This window comes from Molothrus aeneus, chromosome 14 (genome assembly GCF_037042795.1).
Source record: "Molothrus aeneus isolate 106 chromosome 14, BPBGC_Maene_1.0, whole genome shotgun sequence".
NCBI lineage: Eukaryota > Metazoa > Chordata > Aves > Passeriformes > Icteridae > Molothrus > Molothrus aeneus.
In genome coordinates this window covers 10,076,950-10,094,281 of record NC_089659.1, presented here as the reverse complement: position 1 = coordinate 10,094,281, position 17,332 = coordinate 10,076,950, and the positions used below count along the sequence as shown (strand labels likewise).

Sequence of the window (17,332 nt, the reverse complement as noted above, 5' to 3'; positions counted from 1 at the left end):
ATACAGGAAAACCAATGCTCATATTCTTTCAATAAATTCCTTACCTATTAAAGATTTGATATTTTCAAGGATTAAATCACTAGTGATATTTCCAGATAAGTCTTGACCCAATTCTGCAATAAGCTTTGCATAACCTTCATTCTCTTCTCTTAGCAAATTAAACTTCTGTTGCTTATAACTGCAAATAAAGAGAAATTAAATACTGTTGTGTAACATGCATCCAGTGAAGCTTACTTATGCTCTTAGCAATTTGTTATACAAAATGCTAATTTTGAAGACATTTTTAAGAACTTGTTATTAACCTGAGCTGTTGCAAAAACTATTAAAGGCAGTATATGAATACCCGTAATGTAGCATGCACTCTCCAAACAAATCCAGCTCTTATTTCAAATGCAGACAATTAAAAAGATTAGACTTACACTTAACAGGAAAGCTTGTTCTACACACTACTCTGGAGAACTGCTCTGTGGCAGTCCATGCTTAAGAATCTATTCCTGTTTCATGTGATGTTCTTTGACAGTGAAACATTGGATGCAGAGACAGAAACCAAACATACACCAAAAAAAACATAACCTGTGTTGCCCAAACTAAAATAACTATGTTTGCCTAGTTATGAAAACAAAACCTATTCTTAACTGATGCAAGAGCAATAATTAATTTAGTTATACTTTGTAAATTCACATATCTGTATATGGAATCCCTGTAGCAAAAGCCGTAGATAACATGAGAAAGATTTTATATTTCTCAAGAGTTTGAAAACTAAGGGCAAACAGAATTCTTTTGTCAATGGCAAGTTAAAGTGCAACAAAACATATTTCCCAAAGAAGACTGAGCACTTGGAAGAAAACATTATTACCAGACTAATCATCATTGCCCCTCCCCACCCACTCCCCAGACAACCCTTGCCCCAAGACTTACAATAGTTTTGTCTTTATTTTAACAGATTTTTGATTGAACTGTTGAGACTGCTTGATGAGTCCCAATGACTCCAGTGTCTCTGGATCTAAACGCTCCTTTAGGACAGTGTCAGATACAAGATACTAAAAAACACCAAAAACACACACCAGATCTGTCAATTACAAAGACCTAGAAACCACACAATTATTACTTTATGCTGCATGTGCTTTCTGACTACAACAGAAAAAAGTTTGCATTTTGCTTCAAACACAGAAGCAGACAAAGCTGACACACTATTAACTGAAACCGGAATTTTACAGTGGTAGATTTTATATACAAGAGCACCCTGAAGAAACAAGCCCTAGAGTCTAATTGCTGGTTACATCTCATAGCATCCAGGGACATTACTACCAAGAAAAGCATATTTACAAAGAGTATTCTTTATTTTTTAAGAAGTCTTATTTTCATATGCTGAACTTTCCTACAAATCAAGCTTATCCCATGCATTTAGGAATGCTACCTCTAAACACAAGAGGAGGTTACATAAAGAAGTGCAACTCAAGGCATACTTCAGAAGAAAAATTTCTGCTAAACTTACAGGTGGAAAAATTTAAGTTCTCTCAAAACTCTTTAAAGAACTCAAGAGGGAGTTGTACTATACTCTTCTATCACAACACTTTGGAGATGAATTTTTAAATTATTTACGCATTAGGAAAACACTCTTATAGTCTTTTCTGGAGAAAACTAAAATCAACCTTCAACACTCTTATACCTGGAAAAATTGCATGTCAAAATTTGACAAGGAAAATAACTTACCAAACAGGCCAATACCAGTTGTGTAAAATGATCCCTCTTATTTTTTTCTTCTAAACAACTTGTTTCAATATCTACAAAAGAAGATGGAGGGAGGAAAGCAATTTTTACTTGTGAAATTTTGAGAGTTTCTTCTTTCAGTAACTATTCTGATAAATACTAATGATAATACAAGGCAAAGGAACTTATTGATAGCACAGCAGTTTCTTGCCACTTCCCACCCACTCATCCCCCATGGGGTTCACATAATATTTTGATGACAATTCTCACACATCCAAAAGTCTCATGAAAAGGTAAAACAGAAACCAGAAGAACGCTGCAATAATTTTTCTTGCCATTCTATTTGCTGAATAATGTTTATGGCAATCATTAAAGATGAATAATAGCACAAAACCAGAAATACAAACCAGTGAAGAGAACTGCACGACCCTGGCCTTAAGGTAATGTTCTCATCTTTTTCCCTGTGGCTTCAGAGAACAACCATTTACTGTCTGTCTGCAGTCTCTTACCAGCTGTGGTTCTCTACTACCATTAATGCTTTCTGTATTGTCAACTACTGAAAGCAATTCACTCCTATGGGAAGACAGGCCATGGAACACTGGCCAGGGAAGCAAATCTTCTAAAGAAAGCAGTTTTAAAAAAGCACATCATTACAGGAAGTAAGGAACTGTACAAGGAGTAGAAAACTCCGTAACAGAATGCAAGACAGGCCTTAAAATAAACAAACCAACAAAAACCCCACCAGACATACCCACAGAGAAAACATCAGCAACAAATATGTCAGAAAGAAGACTCTAAAGAGACTGAAAACCAGTGATTGTAGTAGGGTAGAAGTGGAGACAACAGATCAGCCTGGACCTCAGCAGCCAAGACTCTAAGCCAAAGAACAAGCTCCACTAAAAATTTTTTCCCTGTGTATGTGGATGAGTGGACAAATCAAAATTCTCATATACTGAAACACATGCAATTGGGAAAAAATCCTGATAGTAGCAAATATTGATTAGAGCAGAAACAGAGTTAGAGGAAACAAGCAAGAAATTGTCAAATGTCCTTTGTCCCAAAGTTTGAAACCCAGCTCCTTAGCCACACTATTCTCTGCTACTAGTGAAAGCATGGCATTTGGCTACACACTAACTTAACGGAAAGAGGGAAAAGAACAATAAATAGAAAAAGGCAGACAGATACACTAGTTTCAGTTATTCAAGTAGTTCAAGAAGCAGCTAATTCAAGTCTTCTAATGCAGATTATAAAAGGACATCAGTGTAATACTGCATTATGAAAACTAATTATTACTAGTTATTACAAAATGATTATACAAGTACACAGAATAAAACAATACAAAAAAAGTCAAAATTTATCATTCAGATGTACAAAACCAAGGCTGCACATGCAAATTTAATGAGGTGCCTCTCTTCACAGGCAAGCACAGCACAAGAGATGCCTCACTCCTCAATACACGCAACACACAGGATCTGTGATGAGCAGACCAGCAAAAGAATTTTCTGAAATTTGTTGAAAAACACAGACATGGAGCAAGACAGAAACTGCAGGCAGTTAAAGCTGGTAGACTTGAGAGCAACAGCTTTGGATCAATATTACAACATAAAAATCCAGAAGTTATCACCAGAATAAGACATGCAACCTTTAAAGCCTGCTCAGCTGGCAGATAGTGGCTCAATGCCATTTGCCCTTACATTTCTGGAAAATTAGCTCCATTTCACTAACACTGACTGTACAGACAAAAATATTTACAGAACACATTCTGAGGAGAAAGGATCTACCTACCAGTGAGTCAACTTTTATTAAAAATATTTAAGAATGATAACATCACTAAGTCACTGATGCCATTAGCTAACATCCAACACTCTTACAAGCTAGCTCCTTTAACTATTCTTGGCAGATCAACTTCCACTGCCTTTAATAGGCAAACTTCTGGAAACTATAACAGAACAAAGCAGAATGAAAAGACATTAACAAGTGAAGTACAGATACACTGAGGAAGAATCAACACATGCTTTGTAAAGAGGAATCATGCTTTACAGATTTAATGAAATTTCCTGAAGAAGTCAACAAGCAGATACACATAACTTGAATTTCTCCAAATCTGTTGCAATGCAATGAAAGGAAGGGAACCCAACTTACCTAATATGCAGAATACATCAGCTAGGATTGAAGGCATGTCTTCTCGGAATTCCTAGGAAACAAGATCTCACTTAATGAACGCAGAAATTCCAATATGCAAGCTTAGAAAGTGTTTGCATTATATAAAATAATGGTTCATCATAAAGTTCAGGTCTATTAGTAATGCATATTATTTATATTATTAATAATGCAGATGTTTAATTAGTGACTAATATCTAATGTAAGTGCTGTACTAACTATTGATACGTAGTGAAACCCTGTAACCTTGAAATGTAATTTAAGTGTATTTTGTGACCAGGGACAAAACCTCCTTGTTGGTCCCTCCACCTCCTTGGCCCACCTCTGCCTCCTTTATCTCTGTGTGAGGAGCAGAAGCCCAGAAAGTGACCTGCAGTTTCTCAGGCACCAAACAGATTATGATTTCCTACAGCAACCAAAGATCCAACATTTCTCATGCCACCCCAACAGCAAGGTGCCCTACAGCCTTGCCTTCCCTCAACACCAATGCCCAAGTTCAAAAAAACCAAAAAGGATACACTAGATTATTGCAACACATTTTTCCTTAATGTTCCACACACATCTCAAAACAGCAACTTAGCAAAATTAAGAAATCATTTCTAAAAGCTTTTTAATGTATTTTTCCTAGTTCACCATCTTAACTGATATTTGGTAAGATCGAAAGTTCAGATGAAATTACTCTCTCCCTTATTTTCTCCACTTATTCAAAGCATTTTAAGAAAAATCTTTTTCAAACAAAAGTAAGTCTAATGCATTATTTCAAGGGCATCACAGAACTTGGACATCCCAACAATAAAGTGGAACATTGTCACACTTGTAAAAACCAGAAGGTGGCATCACAGATGTGCTGCATGAGCAAGTAACTTTTGTTTCTAGCATTTATTAACAACTTCAGTCTTCATGTGCCCTTTAAAAGTGACTTAACTTTCAATTTATGCTGAAACATCTATCCCTCACCATGAAAAGTAGAGGGAAAAAATGAAACCCTTCCAGTCTACATATATATCAAGTGTACACAAATAAAGAATTTGACAAGAATGACTTTTTAGACATGTCAAAGAAAAATCTCTTGAATATTTTCCTGCTTGGATGTCATCTTGGCTTTTATAAGAAAGATTTTAGTAAGTAAGCAATTGTTACAAATATATACTTACTATGACATCACCAAGAACATTAGAAGCTTGATCGTGCTTTAAGTTTCCTCTGACAACATGGTAAGCAAGCTCATACAAAGCCTGCTGAATATCTGTTGAAAGACAAGAGATGACGAAGGAACATATTAGCTAATCCTTTGTCTGTTAAAGCAACATTTACAGTAATGCTGCAGACATCAGACAAGTAAAGGAGATATGTTTCCCTCACCAGTAAAGGGGATTACCTTGTTATTGATAATAGATCAAGACTGATCATCAAAATCTAAGATTTCACACAAGCATAAAGTGAGCAATGATCCACTTTCTCTGCAGAGTCCATGGAATAACAGTAAAATGGGAAGAAAAATTACCATCCTGCATACAGTGACCTGAGTCTTGATAGGTGACTTAACAAAGACACCCTTACCTTCTAATTCACATCAATGTCATATTATACACACATATTATAATATTATCATATTACACACACATAAGAAAACATTACAGTACTTTCTAGTCATGCCTCATGACAGATACGCTCTCAAAACCCATTTCTCTAGGAAAAAGTAAAATTTAATTGGAGAAAAGATGCTTGATAAGGATTATTTCTTTATTTGTCTAAGGAAAGTCTCCTATAACTCAAGAATGTAACCTTAAAAATGCTTGCAATAAGCTGAAGCACTAAACAGAGGTATTCCAGTTGAGAAAAACCTTGCAAAATGTAAACACGGTGGCTGTAAAATCAGCTGTGAGAAACCTGTAATGTTCTTAAATAATACACAAAAATGTTTTGTTTTTACTATATGAATAATAACAAAACCCCATGTTTTCACCTTGTACTTTCACCACATGGTTTGCTCAAAAAACTAAATTCAATAACAAGTTACACAGATCTTAATGCCTTAAATCACACAGTCAGTAATGTGGGACTACAGACCACTGTGGGTGAATTAAAACAAATTATTTTTAACACAGATAGGATACTTTCACACTTGTATACCATAGGGTTCATATATATAACTTTTACAATAAAATCTAATTTTATGTTGAGTTTGCAAAATGGAATTCCATTTTCTACAGCACAGATCAAACATTGGACGATGCTGCCAAAAAAAACCCTGGATGTCTGAAAGCAATCCTGGTAGTAGATGTTTGTATTTGTAGTATTCACCTTTAGCACCCACTAATGGTCACCATACATGAACATTCCAAGCACATACATGCAAAGGTACCATAATCAACTGTTTCCAGGCTTGTTTTCTATTTAACTAAAACCAACAAACAAACCACTCAACTTACCTCTGAAACCCACATCATGATTTTTGTTTTCACTGAGAGCACGACACAGCTGCACACTAAAATAAAACAAATGTTTTAAAAACAATCATTAGATATTAGGATACAAATGTTTTGGGGGTTTTTTTTTGTTTGTTTTTTTGGGGTTTTTTTTTTGTTGATGCTCTGGCTGAAACAGTTTTAGATTTGGACGGTTTAAATGGATGATGACAAAATAAACCCTAATTCAGAGAACTTACAACAGCAAAGAAACACAAGATTCCAAATATTCTTCCTAACATTGAGAAAAGTAAGAACATGAGGCAATGTGGAAGCATGGAAGTCCCAGCAATAACCTACTGTCATTATCCAATGAGGAAATGCTTCTCATAGAATTACTGTAACTATGGTAGTTTTCAAACTCCTGCTTGTAAAAAACTTTTAACATTAAAATATGTGCATGATTTTCTCATGCACTGTTTCACCAAGAGTAAGACAGAATTTTTCTTTATTCTAGTCCCTAAAAAAATCCACTCTAGGAAGCAGAAACCTGTCATGTTGCATTGTGACTGGCTGCTCCCAGGGCTCCCTCAACCAAACAGCCATATGCAAAAAGCACTCCAAGTACTGTGCAAACTGTGCCACGAGAGAAATTAATAGTTCCCTGTGTTAGAAAAGAAATGTTTCTCCACTACACTGACAGCTTGGAAATGGACATGTTTCCAAGATATAATGATCTGCCCTCTTCTCTACCACTACTGTCACCCCAGCAAGAGGTTTCAAAAGGAGTTTCCTATTTAAAAGTGACAGTATTTAAGAAAGGTAGTGATTTATCTTTATCATAACAGACACCAGGGAATATTTTAAGAATTTTTGTCACATTTGCACATTTTCAGCCAAAAGTTTACATATTTTTCAAAGTATCTTTCACATGCAGAAACTGAGGAGGGTATCAGAGCTATGTCTCAGTCCTACATAAGATGGCAAGACTACAGTTTGCTGTGGGAGCCATTTTAAGCTGTCTCAAATAAGGCAGTTATGTGCAATTGTTACAGAGGCTCATCATGAAAAATAACAGTAAAAAATAGTTCTGTAGCAATCCATTACTCATTCTATTTGCATCCTATATAGATTACCACTTCTCTAGCAAGACTAAACAGCTGTTCTAGTAATCAAAGGATTATAATTAGCAAATATAAGGTATACACACCCTTTAGACAACTGGAAACTAGGGAGTTTCACACATAACAATCAGCAGAAACATAGAACCTCAGCAAAAAGCAAAGGTATGGCTAAGATGTTCTAAACAGTATTGAAGAGAATGCAATATATTTGGAAATAACCAGAATAGAGACAGCAAAACAGGGGAATAGGTATTTTATTTTTCATTAATGTTAAGTTACATTTTTTAAAGAATAGATTTTCCCCCAGCTGTCCCCAAAGAGCGTATCAATTCAATAAAAATCAATTTTCTTAAATTTTAATTACTTCTTCATAAAGCAGGTATCCTATAAGCACTCATTTCTAAATTCTCTATACTAATAACAGTAAAGTGAAACATCAGCTGCCAAAAAAATTTTCAGAGATCGACACTATGGCCCCTATGTCCTAAGATGGTATCTCAACCAGGTTACAAAAGCAACAACCCTGTCTGCTTGGATTGATGAGTTCTTTCAAGTACAACTTAATGCAAAATCAGAGCTTCAAGACCTTCCCATTCCCTTTCCAGGAGTATCAAAATAGTATTAACAACACCACATTACTTTAAGACACAAATCTGTTTGATATAGTAAAAAACTCTAAGATGATCTGCAAAACAACAGGCTTAATTTTTGCAATTAGAACCCCCTGAATTATTAAACTGGACAAAAAAAAAGAAAGGCAGAAGTATTTCTTCTTATGATTCTATTCTTTTCTAGAGGCATTCTCTGAAAGCAAGACCACCTTTCCTGTAGGTGCTGCCAGGCAGTACAGCTGCATTGATTTAATGGTTTGTTACTGCAGAAATGGGACATTCACAAACACTTCCTCCCTTCTCAGCAGCAGTTTTAGCCCCCATCAGTTACATCAGTGCAACTGACAAACCTGGCGGAAAACTGGTCAAAACCCAAGTCTTCAGCCACTTCTGCAAGTTCAAGCACTTCTCAGGAGGCCACAGAGGCACCCTGTGACTGAAGACATGGCAGAAACCCTCCTTTCCAGTAACAACAAGAGATTAGTCCATCTAGTCTCACCTGAGTGCATGAAATTGAAATCAAAACAGCTGCACTTTCACCAGACACAATCTGGTAAGTGTTCATTTGACTTATTACTCTGACCTGGTAGCTCATTGCTGTGAGCTTAGGATGGAGAACTTCCTTGCTCTACTAAAACCTACATCTCTTCATCTGAAAGTAAAACTGTAAAAAATATTTTTAAAATAACACACAATCACTTTTGAAAAACCACAGTTTCAAAATTAAATTTCTTTTGGATTGTGATGGGATAGATTTGCTGAGAACACCAATTCTGAAGCAGTGTGAACAAGTTTGCATGGCAGAGGCAGCAGCAGAACTGAGATCTCCCAAGTCATACACCATGTCCTATAACCTCCATTCCACTCCCACACAGGGGTTAAAGCAGTAATTATCACAAAGTGCACGTGCCTGCCCACATTTAAGTATATGCATACCTTAACTGATGCAGGTAGTTCTTTAGTTGAGATAAAGTACAAACAATTGCATTTTGCAGTCAGGATGGCACAACTACACCAAACTCTCTTGATGATTCCCGGCCCCTCACTTGCATGAGCAATGAATGTTACAGTGTTGGGTTAAAGTAACAAAAAAGCTGGAAGTGCCTGAAAGATCGAGTCTCAAAATTTTACATTCACAGAATGTTAAATTCTTCAGTTTGAGGCCTACATTGCATGAACTGCCAGGCAGGTACTTTATTATAAAGTCCTCCATCCACACTAAAGGCTCCTTGATGTGCTGAATGTCTCACAGAACAAGGTAAGGTACCAGTTACTAAGGGTGTTCTAAGTGTCCACGTGGGCTGCAGTCATAGACCAGCATCTTGTGGAAAACACAACCATTTTCCTACCAAGACAGTACACACAAGTAGGTCTACAAGGAGACCAGACTGAGCAGCATAAGTAGTCACCCTCAGACTCCAACTTCATTTGCACACCAGTATCTGCCAGTAGCAAACAAATGAACACAATTTAGTCAAGTGTACTTAGATAGAGAAGCATCTGAACAAAAAAGTGACACGTAAGATGACCACATCCTGACCAATGTAGTTTTGGCAGCTACATACACTTGAAACTACCACATTTATGTATTTTTATTAGACACAATTACAAATTAGTAGCTTGATTAAATAAACTCAAAGCTTGTACAGTTTTGACCAATGTCTCTGAACAATGTCTTAGAAGCAAATGGTCACCACTGCATTACTAATTAACATTATGACATTCTTAAGACATACAAAATCCTTACCTTCTGATTTCTGGATAGTACTGTTAAATAATGACAAGTTGATCACACAATCAAAAATATCACACCATTCAAAAAAAAAAAAAAAACCCCAACAACAACAACAAACAAACCCCAACAAAACAAAAAAACTCAGAGCAATTATCTTAAGCATCCATTATTAACCCCAGTAGAAATTGAAATGCCAAATTAAAACAAACCATTTTCTTCTCTCAATTTTATTTTCTTCTCTCTTCCCCCAAAACACAGAAATGTGTTTTCATTTAGGTAACCACTACTGCCAAAATACTATCTCAACTGATCTAGCCAGATCATGTAAGCCATTTCACGCTCCAGCAAGTAAATATTTTTCCCATAAGAACTAATCTTTTCTAGTAATTATGAAGGGGTTTTATCTCCTTAAAATGCCTACCAAAAACCTTCTACATTTTTGTAATTCTTCTATTTGCTAGTAATGTCAGTTTTGCCATTCTGCAGCATCCTTCCCCTCCCCACTTTTCTAACATCATTACAATGAGTTGTCCTCACTTTGACCACAGAGACCAAGAGTGAACTTAGGACTAGACCTGATTTTTATTCTTGGGCATACTAGTATTAGACAAATAATTCAATAAAGATAAGTAGTGTTACTGCATTTATTCCTTTTTTACTTTAATGCTTAAAAACATTTCATGTGTTTCACTCTGAAATTCTGAAATGATAGCATCCTAGCTCTGTTTTCCTCTAATTAGTCAGGGGATAGGAAGTTTTGGAAAAAGAAACAAGAAGTTAGGCACTGAAGACTCTCCCAATAAAACTGGCTTCCTAATAAGTTCTCTACATATTGTCTACAGGTATACACCTTAGATTCTAGAAAATAAGTTCATGCATATTCCTCGAATTTATAAAGCTACCACTGCAAAACCTGACAACTGCTATCCAGACACAATTGCATTCCTTTTAAAGCATATGGCCTCATCTGCAAACTGCTCTGTAAGTCATGCCTGGAACATCATTTAAGTAGTCTCCCAAATGAAGTACAAGTACCACAAATACAGGAATCCAGCTAATCATTTTGTTTTATTGGTCCCATAGCAGATGAACACTCTCCTCCCATCCTGTTTAAGAAGTACTGCTCCGAGGGGAGAGAAGAATCCTAGAAGGTTTTATCATGGTCAAAAGCCATGTAAGCTGCCTCTTACAAAGCTCAGAGTGCTGAGAACCCAACCAACACAGTGCAGTTGCCATTCTGTGATCAGCCAGGAAATGTCTGTTCTCTTGCAAACTCCACAGGGCCTCTCAACGTGTTCAGCTTGCATATTAACACAATAATGGTTCCAGCATAATTCAAACCAAAAATTACATGGCCATAAAGGGGGGGCCCTTCATTACAAAATAGTTGCTCTGGAAATAACAGTGTTTTGTGCAGGATTCTCTACATTCTCTAATCTCCAACCCACTGCCGTTTCTCTCATGCACAAGGAAGATTCATTGGCAAATCTGCACAACCATTCAGAAAACACGAACAAAAGAAAATAATAAAATGTGCGATTATCAAGAAGTGTTTCTCTAAGTGATTCCTGCAACATCCATATTTAAAACAGCAAAATTTGAAGTTTTGTTGTTACTTACAACAAAAAACAAAAGCACATGGAAGAATTAAAATAAGAGCACATAAAAACATATAGTTAGTGCAGAGAACGCCCCTGTTTAAACTACCAGAGAAACATGAAATGACCAAACTGGTGAAATACCCCTTGAAGAGCTGTACTCCTGAAACACAACATTTAGTGAACCTGCATATTAAAATGCCTTAAAACAGACACAGGCCCAAACCAGAAAGCTCTGGTACACCTGGATTAATTTGAGAGGTTGCAACCGGACCCCTCCGTGCACAAAGGTTACTTTGTGGGATAGAACAAGCGTGACTACCTGATCGTATTTTGCCTGGGTCAAAGAATACGGGGCCAGTCCTATCAGAATCGGTAAAAAAGTGGGAACGGGGGCTGGGGCCTCTGCCAAAAGGGTCAGTACTGTAGAGCCAGCGACACAGGAGCGCTTCAGGGTCCCTATTACCACGGGGGGCGGCTGAAGATGAGCTCGACCCCCGACAAACCTGGCCCCGAGGCTGGAAGGGGGCGCTCGGGGCGCCGGGAAAGCCGAGCCAGCTACGGCGGCCGAGCGTCGGCGGAGGGCGGCAGCACCCGGCCGAAGCGGACGGGAGGGCGGCCCAGGCCTTTATCCGGACCATGGCTTCGACCCTACGCCCAGCAGCAAGGACGGAGCCCCGACCGACGTCCTCCCCGCCGCCCCCCAGCCTTCCCGGGCTGGCGAGGCCCGGGCGCCCTCGCCCCCCTCCCGCAGGCCGCAGCGCCCATCCATCCCCACGGCGAGGCCCCGCACTCACAACTCGCTCTTGCCGCCTTTCTCCCAGTTCTTTATCCACTCGGCCGGGAGCAGCGCCGCCATCTTCCCCGTGCAGCGCCGAGGGCCCGGATGGAGCAGCGGCGGCGCCGGGTCAGAGGGGACGGATGGGCCGCGAGAAACCGCGGGACGCGGCCGCGCCGTGCGGGGAGGCGGCGGTGCAAACTGCGCCTGCGCGCGGGGGCCGCGGGGCGGTGCCACGGCCGCGCGTGTGCGTTACAACAGCGGGGAGGGGCGGGGCGGGGTGCGGTGCCTCCCGCGCGTGCGCACTGAAGTCCCGGGGGCGTAGGGTACTGTGCGCGTGCGTGTCAGAGCGGTGTGGTGGTGTGTGCGTGTGCGTGCACGCGCGTTAGAGCCGTGTGGTGGTGTGGGTGTGTGTGTGTGCGCGTGCACGCGTGTTAGAGCCGTGTGGTGGTGTGCGTGCACGCGCGTTAGAGCCGTGTGGCGGTGTGCGTGCACGCGCGTTAGAGCCGTGTGGCGGTGTGTCTGTGCGCGCGCGCGTGTGCTCGCGCGTTAGAGCCATGTGGTGGTTTGCGTGTGTGTGTGTGTGTGTGTGTGTGTGTGTGTGCGCGCGCGAGCGCGCGCCTTAGAGCCCTGCGGCGGTGGTGGTGTGTGTGTGTGTGTGTGTGTGTGTGTGTGTGTGTGTGTGTGTGTGTGTGTGTGTGTGTGTGTGTGTGTGTGTGTGTGTGTGTGTGTGTGTGTGTGTGTGTGTGTGTGTGTGTGTGTGTGTGTGTGTGTGTGTGTGTGTGTGTGTGTGTGTGTGCGCGTTGGAGCCGCGGTGTGCGCGCCACAGGCGTGGGGCGGGGCGCCCCGCGTGTGGCGTGTGTGTTAGTACAGCGGGGCGCGTGTGCGCATGTGCGTTCCGGTCGCGGAGTCGTACGCGCGTGCGTGGGGCGCCGCCAGCCCCGAGAACCGTGGACAGAACGGTAAAGCGTTTGAATAAGCGGCTTAAAAAGGTCTTGCATAAAACTTGCTGTGACACGTGTAAATGGTCGTTCCGATACAAGCACTTAGGACAAACAGTTGTATGGATGCCGTATTCCGCGTGTCACCCCTCATGCCTGTGCCTATTTTGTTACATATCCCTTGTCCCCATTAAGTTTCCGCAAGCTGTTGTGTGTTCCCTTCAGTTGCTAATTGGGATATTAGGGTTGAAATACTCTATTTCGTCGGGCAGCACATGTTTTTAGTCTTTTCAGACATTTCTCTTTCCTCTCAAGTCTAAGTCTTCTTAGTCTTGTGCATGCTTCCTCCTCTACTCCTCTAGTATTGTGAATTGTTTCACAAATACGATGAAATTCAGAAAACGGGGAAATTGAAATGAAATCTCAAGGTGAGGCCTCAGTGCCCCTGTGCTCGGTACCAGCCCTGCTGTGCTCGCTGCCTTGCGCTCTGTTCTCCACGCTGAAGTGAATCACCTTGCCAGCCTTGGGTGTAAAGCTTTCCCCTCGATATATAGCTCTGCTCAGAAATGCTGGCCTTTCAGCAAATCTGCATAACTCTGCCTGAGAGAGGGAATAGTGTTTGTTTCAATGATCATTCTCAGCCAGTTCCCACAAGATGTATGTTGTGCAGGATGCTGCTGTTCTTGGGCCCTATGAGCAACACCTTCTTCAAGGGGATCCCTTACAGCCCCTAAACTCTGCACTAACACAAGTAGTAAAGGAGGCAGATTCTCTGCTTCTCATACTTACATTTTTAATTAGATACAGACCACATTCCAGGATACCATATGCAGTGTGATAGAAGATACACTCAGTTTACAAATGCCTAATTTATTTATGATAGGTTATTTTAAAAATAAAAATTCAATAAATATATTTAAAACATATGTGTGGATGATAAGAGGCAAAGAATTGCAGGCCTGAGGAATAACATGAGAGGGTGTTATAAGCAAATGCAATAAGTCTATTTAGAATATAAGCCTAACAGACACAGAAACAGAAAACAAGAATCTAGCAAAATATATTAGGTGCAAGGATGTATGTAGGAATAGCTACATAAGGTCTGAATATAAAAATGGGAGATTTTGCCTTCATGATCAAGAGGAAGAGACAGTCATGGAGAAATGCAGTAGAATAAAGCCATCAAGTCATTGCAGGACCAACAGGTTAAATGCCAAGTTTACTTAAGGAATCTAAACCACTTCTTTCTTGAAGTATATTAGTTAGGGACTGGGACAGGCTGAAAATAAAAAATAGTACATGCAATGTAGAAATATACGTGACAGAACCAGTTTTAAAATCTGCTCTGAGAAGAACCCACAGTATTTCTATGGTACTATACAAAACATTTAGTGGTAGAATTTATATAAAATATACTCTAGTTAATTAATTATGTATATGACATATAAGCTCTGAAACATAGACAGTCATGCATTTTAATGAAGTAATGTAGGCAAAGCAAAATATTTTTAAAATAAGTATGTACCAATTCCTCCTCAGAATAATATATTTTTGACACAGAGTAGTCTTTGTTCCAGGCTATAAAATCATATTCAGTTTTGACTTATCCTTGCTTTTGTGGTGAACATCTTTATATAGTGAAATTAGTTTCTCAGTACCACCTGATGTTAGTCGAATTGTGAGGAATTCATAGGTTAAGAAATAAGACTTATACTTTAGCTCTATAACAGCCTTTATAGTTTATTCTTCATCTTTTCATGAGGCTTTTGTGTGCTAGAAAAAGCATCCTGGGCATCCTAAGATTTGTATAAACGAGTCAGAGAACCTTATTAAAAGCCACGACAATTTTGTGTTTCTTTCTGTTATTTCTACAGGTTGACATTTACCTTTCTAAATAATGGAATAAAATCAAATTTTGAAAAGAAGGAAGAATGATGCCTGCAAAGGCAGGATATGTCACAGCACAGTCTTAAGTCACCTACTGTGCTTCCTGCCTGAATAAAGAAGTACTCTGAAGGCTTTGTCCCAGCTGCATTAAAGGAAATGCCTGTGTCACCACTATGGTAACAGCTGGATAGCAGCAGGAAGTTATTTAAGTGAACAGTGAATACAAGGTTTTCAAGGATGTAGTACATTATCCAGCAAATACATAGCTAGAAAAATATCAGCGGTAATTGGATTTTATAAAAATGTATTTATTCTTGGTTTTCTAAATAAATACTACAGACATCCATTGGGAGAGCTGGAAATGTACAAAAGCAAAAGAAATAAAACATCCAACAGCTCATTTCCTCTGTATTAACCAGTTCCATGGAATTCATGTGGCAAGGCACAACTTTATTATCTGCTCTCCGTTCATTGCTCTCTGTTCTGCTGCTGCATCTCTTTCTGATAGTTTGTGTGAGTTCGGGGTTGGAGGATCCTTAATTAAATACATCTGCCTTTGACATGTGAAGAATATATTTTTCAAGTTTCTACAGCAATATAAAGCATTTAATAAACTTACTCTGCTAAGATTTGGATGATCATGTTGAATTGCCCACATATATAAGAACTCAGACACCATCAACAGGATGTGGGGATAATTAATGAACAAAGTGATCAATTAAAAGGACATGTTTGTTAACCACAGCATTCCTCTTTGCTCCTCTCTGTCTCTTTTCTCCTGTCAGGGCATACATATGGAAACATGCAGGGAATAGGCAAGCATTGCCTTGAGCTTGCCATTTTTCTACATATTATATCAGACTTACATAGTACCTGTGTGCCAGAACTAATATTCCAGCATAAGGAATTATGAATAGAAAACCATGCATGTAGTCATATGTCACATGCTTGCTAAGTCCAAAGTCCCAGTTCTAGATAATTATTTCTTGCATTAATCAGTTCAAACAGAACTAAGATAAATCACTAGTTGCATTTTCCTCTTCATTTGGCATTTATCTTAGCTCAGTGGATTGTGAAAGAATGTAAACAGTCTGTCTCTGATTTGACATCACCCTGAAGTGAACTTCGAAGTAGTTTCAGCAGCAGCAGCATACTGTCATTAAAAGAAGATTCAGTTTTTACATGTTTAGATGTAACTTTCCCACAGGGAAAAGTTATTATCAAGTTCAGTACTGTTGCCATTATTTGATGTTTTAGTTTTAATGAGAAGGTAATTTATTTCATTGTCTGACAACAATGGATTTGGGAGTTATAGGAATGTTTGTCCTGCATAAGATTTCATTGCTGAAGTTGAAAAGGCTCATCAGGTTTTTTCAGCTTTTCCTGTTTCTGTACTGTAATTATGCCTCTATTTTTCTCAAACTTCCCTTCAGACTCTTCCACTGCTTTCATGAAAATGTAACAGGAATGACGTTTATCACCTGCTTGCAACAAAAAGAAAGAAAGAATGTGCTGTAATAGTAAATGCTGTGGATAAAGAAAAAGAATGTTGCACTGTTTTGGAAGAGAGAATTAGATTTGATTTTCTGTGGACCAGCATAGAAATGCATGGCTTTCCTATCAAATGACTGAATCACTTCATCCAATGGCACTGAAAGCACTGGATATAATTCAAGGGAAAAGACAGCTTTCAGACATCTGTTAGTTATTAGTTACTCAATTTTCTATTGTCATATTCACGAGAAAATGTTCCTTGTCAAGTCGCCATTTCGTGATTTTTCCATATTTGATTTTCTTCTTTGCTGCACTTCTGAAATCCCAGCTCAGGATTGCATAGCTTTTTTCACTCCATTCATTAATTTGGCACTAGTGGTCCAATTGATAAGTCAATTAGATGAGTAGGAAATAAATTACATTAATTTCTTAGGGATTATGGCAACAAACACAGCTTCCCGTATGAATCTCTGTGACTCTTGACCCATTGTTGGCTAAACAGTTTGTGTCAAAGAACTGTGTGCTAAGTCCAGTTTATGTTTATCTGACTCAAACAGGTTGTAACTGATTGAAAATTTTAGCACGATTGTGTAAAGAAAATTTCAAAGAGACTGTACTTTTGGTATGATCTGATTTTTTCAGTTCTTTTATCTCATATTTTTTGATGGAAAGGTTTTCGGGAGGCAATCTAATCCAAGCTCCTGCAGGGGTGAGAGCTTTTCAATTTAAATTTTTACCATAGTTCTTGATTTAGACATCAAAACATGAAAATGGGTACTTGCAAAACCACTTTGTGACCTCTGAAAACAATCTGCTTCATTTGGACAAATATCAAACCTCAATAGAGCAAGGCCCTTTGTGAAAATCACTGCTAATGAACGTATTA

At 39.0% G+C, this 17,332-nt stretch overlaps 1 protein-coding gene across 2 annotated transcripts in view; it reads right to left on the bottom strand.

The window, feature by feature from the left end:
- Nucleotides 1-12,287, bottom strand: part of THOC2 (THO complex subunit 2) — a 49,527-nt gene extending 37,240 nt beyond the window's left edge. For both annotated transcript variants that reach the window (XM_066559235.1, XM_066559236.1), the window contains exons 1-7: nt 12,144-12,287; nt 6,303-6,358; nt 5,025-5,116; nt 3,853-3,904; nt 1,714-1,784; nt 919-1,040; nt 45-178 (exon numbers count right to left, since the gene is read on the bottom strand). In XM_066559235.1, coding sequence (XP_066415332.1) covers nt 45-178; nt 919-1,040; nt 1,714-1,784; nt 3,853-3,904; nt 5,025-5,116; nt 6,303-6,358; nt 12,144-12,205 — 589 coding nt within the window. In that variant the 5' untranslated portion in view covers nt 12,206-12,287. The remainder of the gene's footprint in view (nt 1-44; nt 179-918; nt 1,041-1,713; nt 1,785-3,852; nt 3,905-5,024; nt 5,117-6,302; nt 6,359-12,143) is intronic.
- Between the last annotated feature and the right edge of the window lie 5,045 nt (nt 12,288-17,332).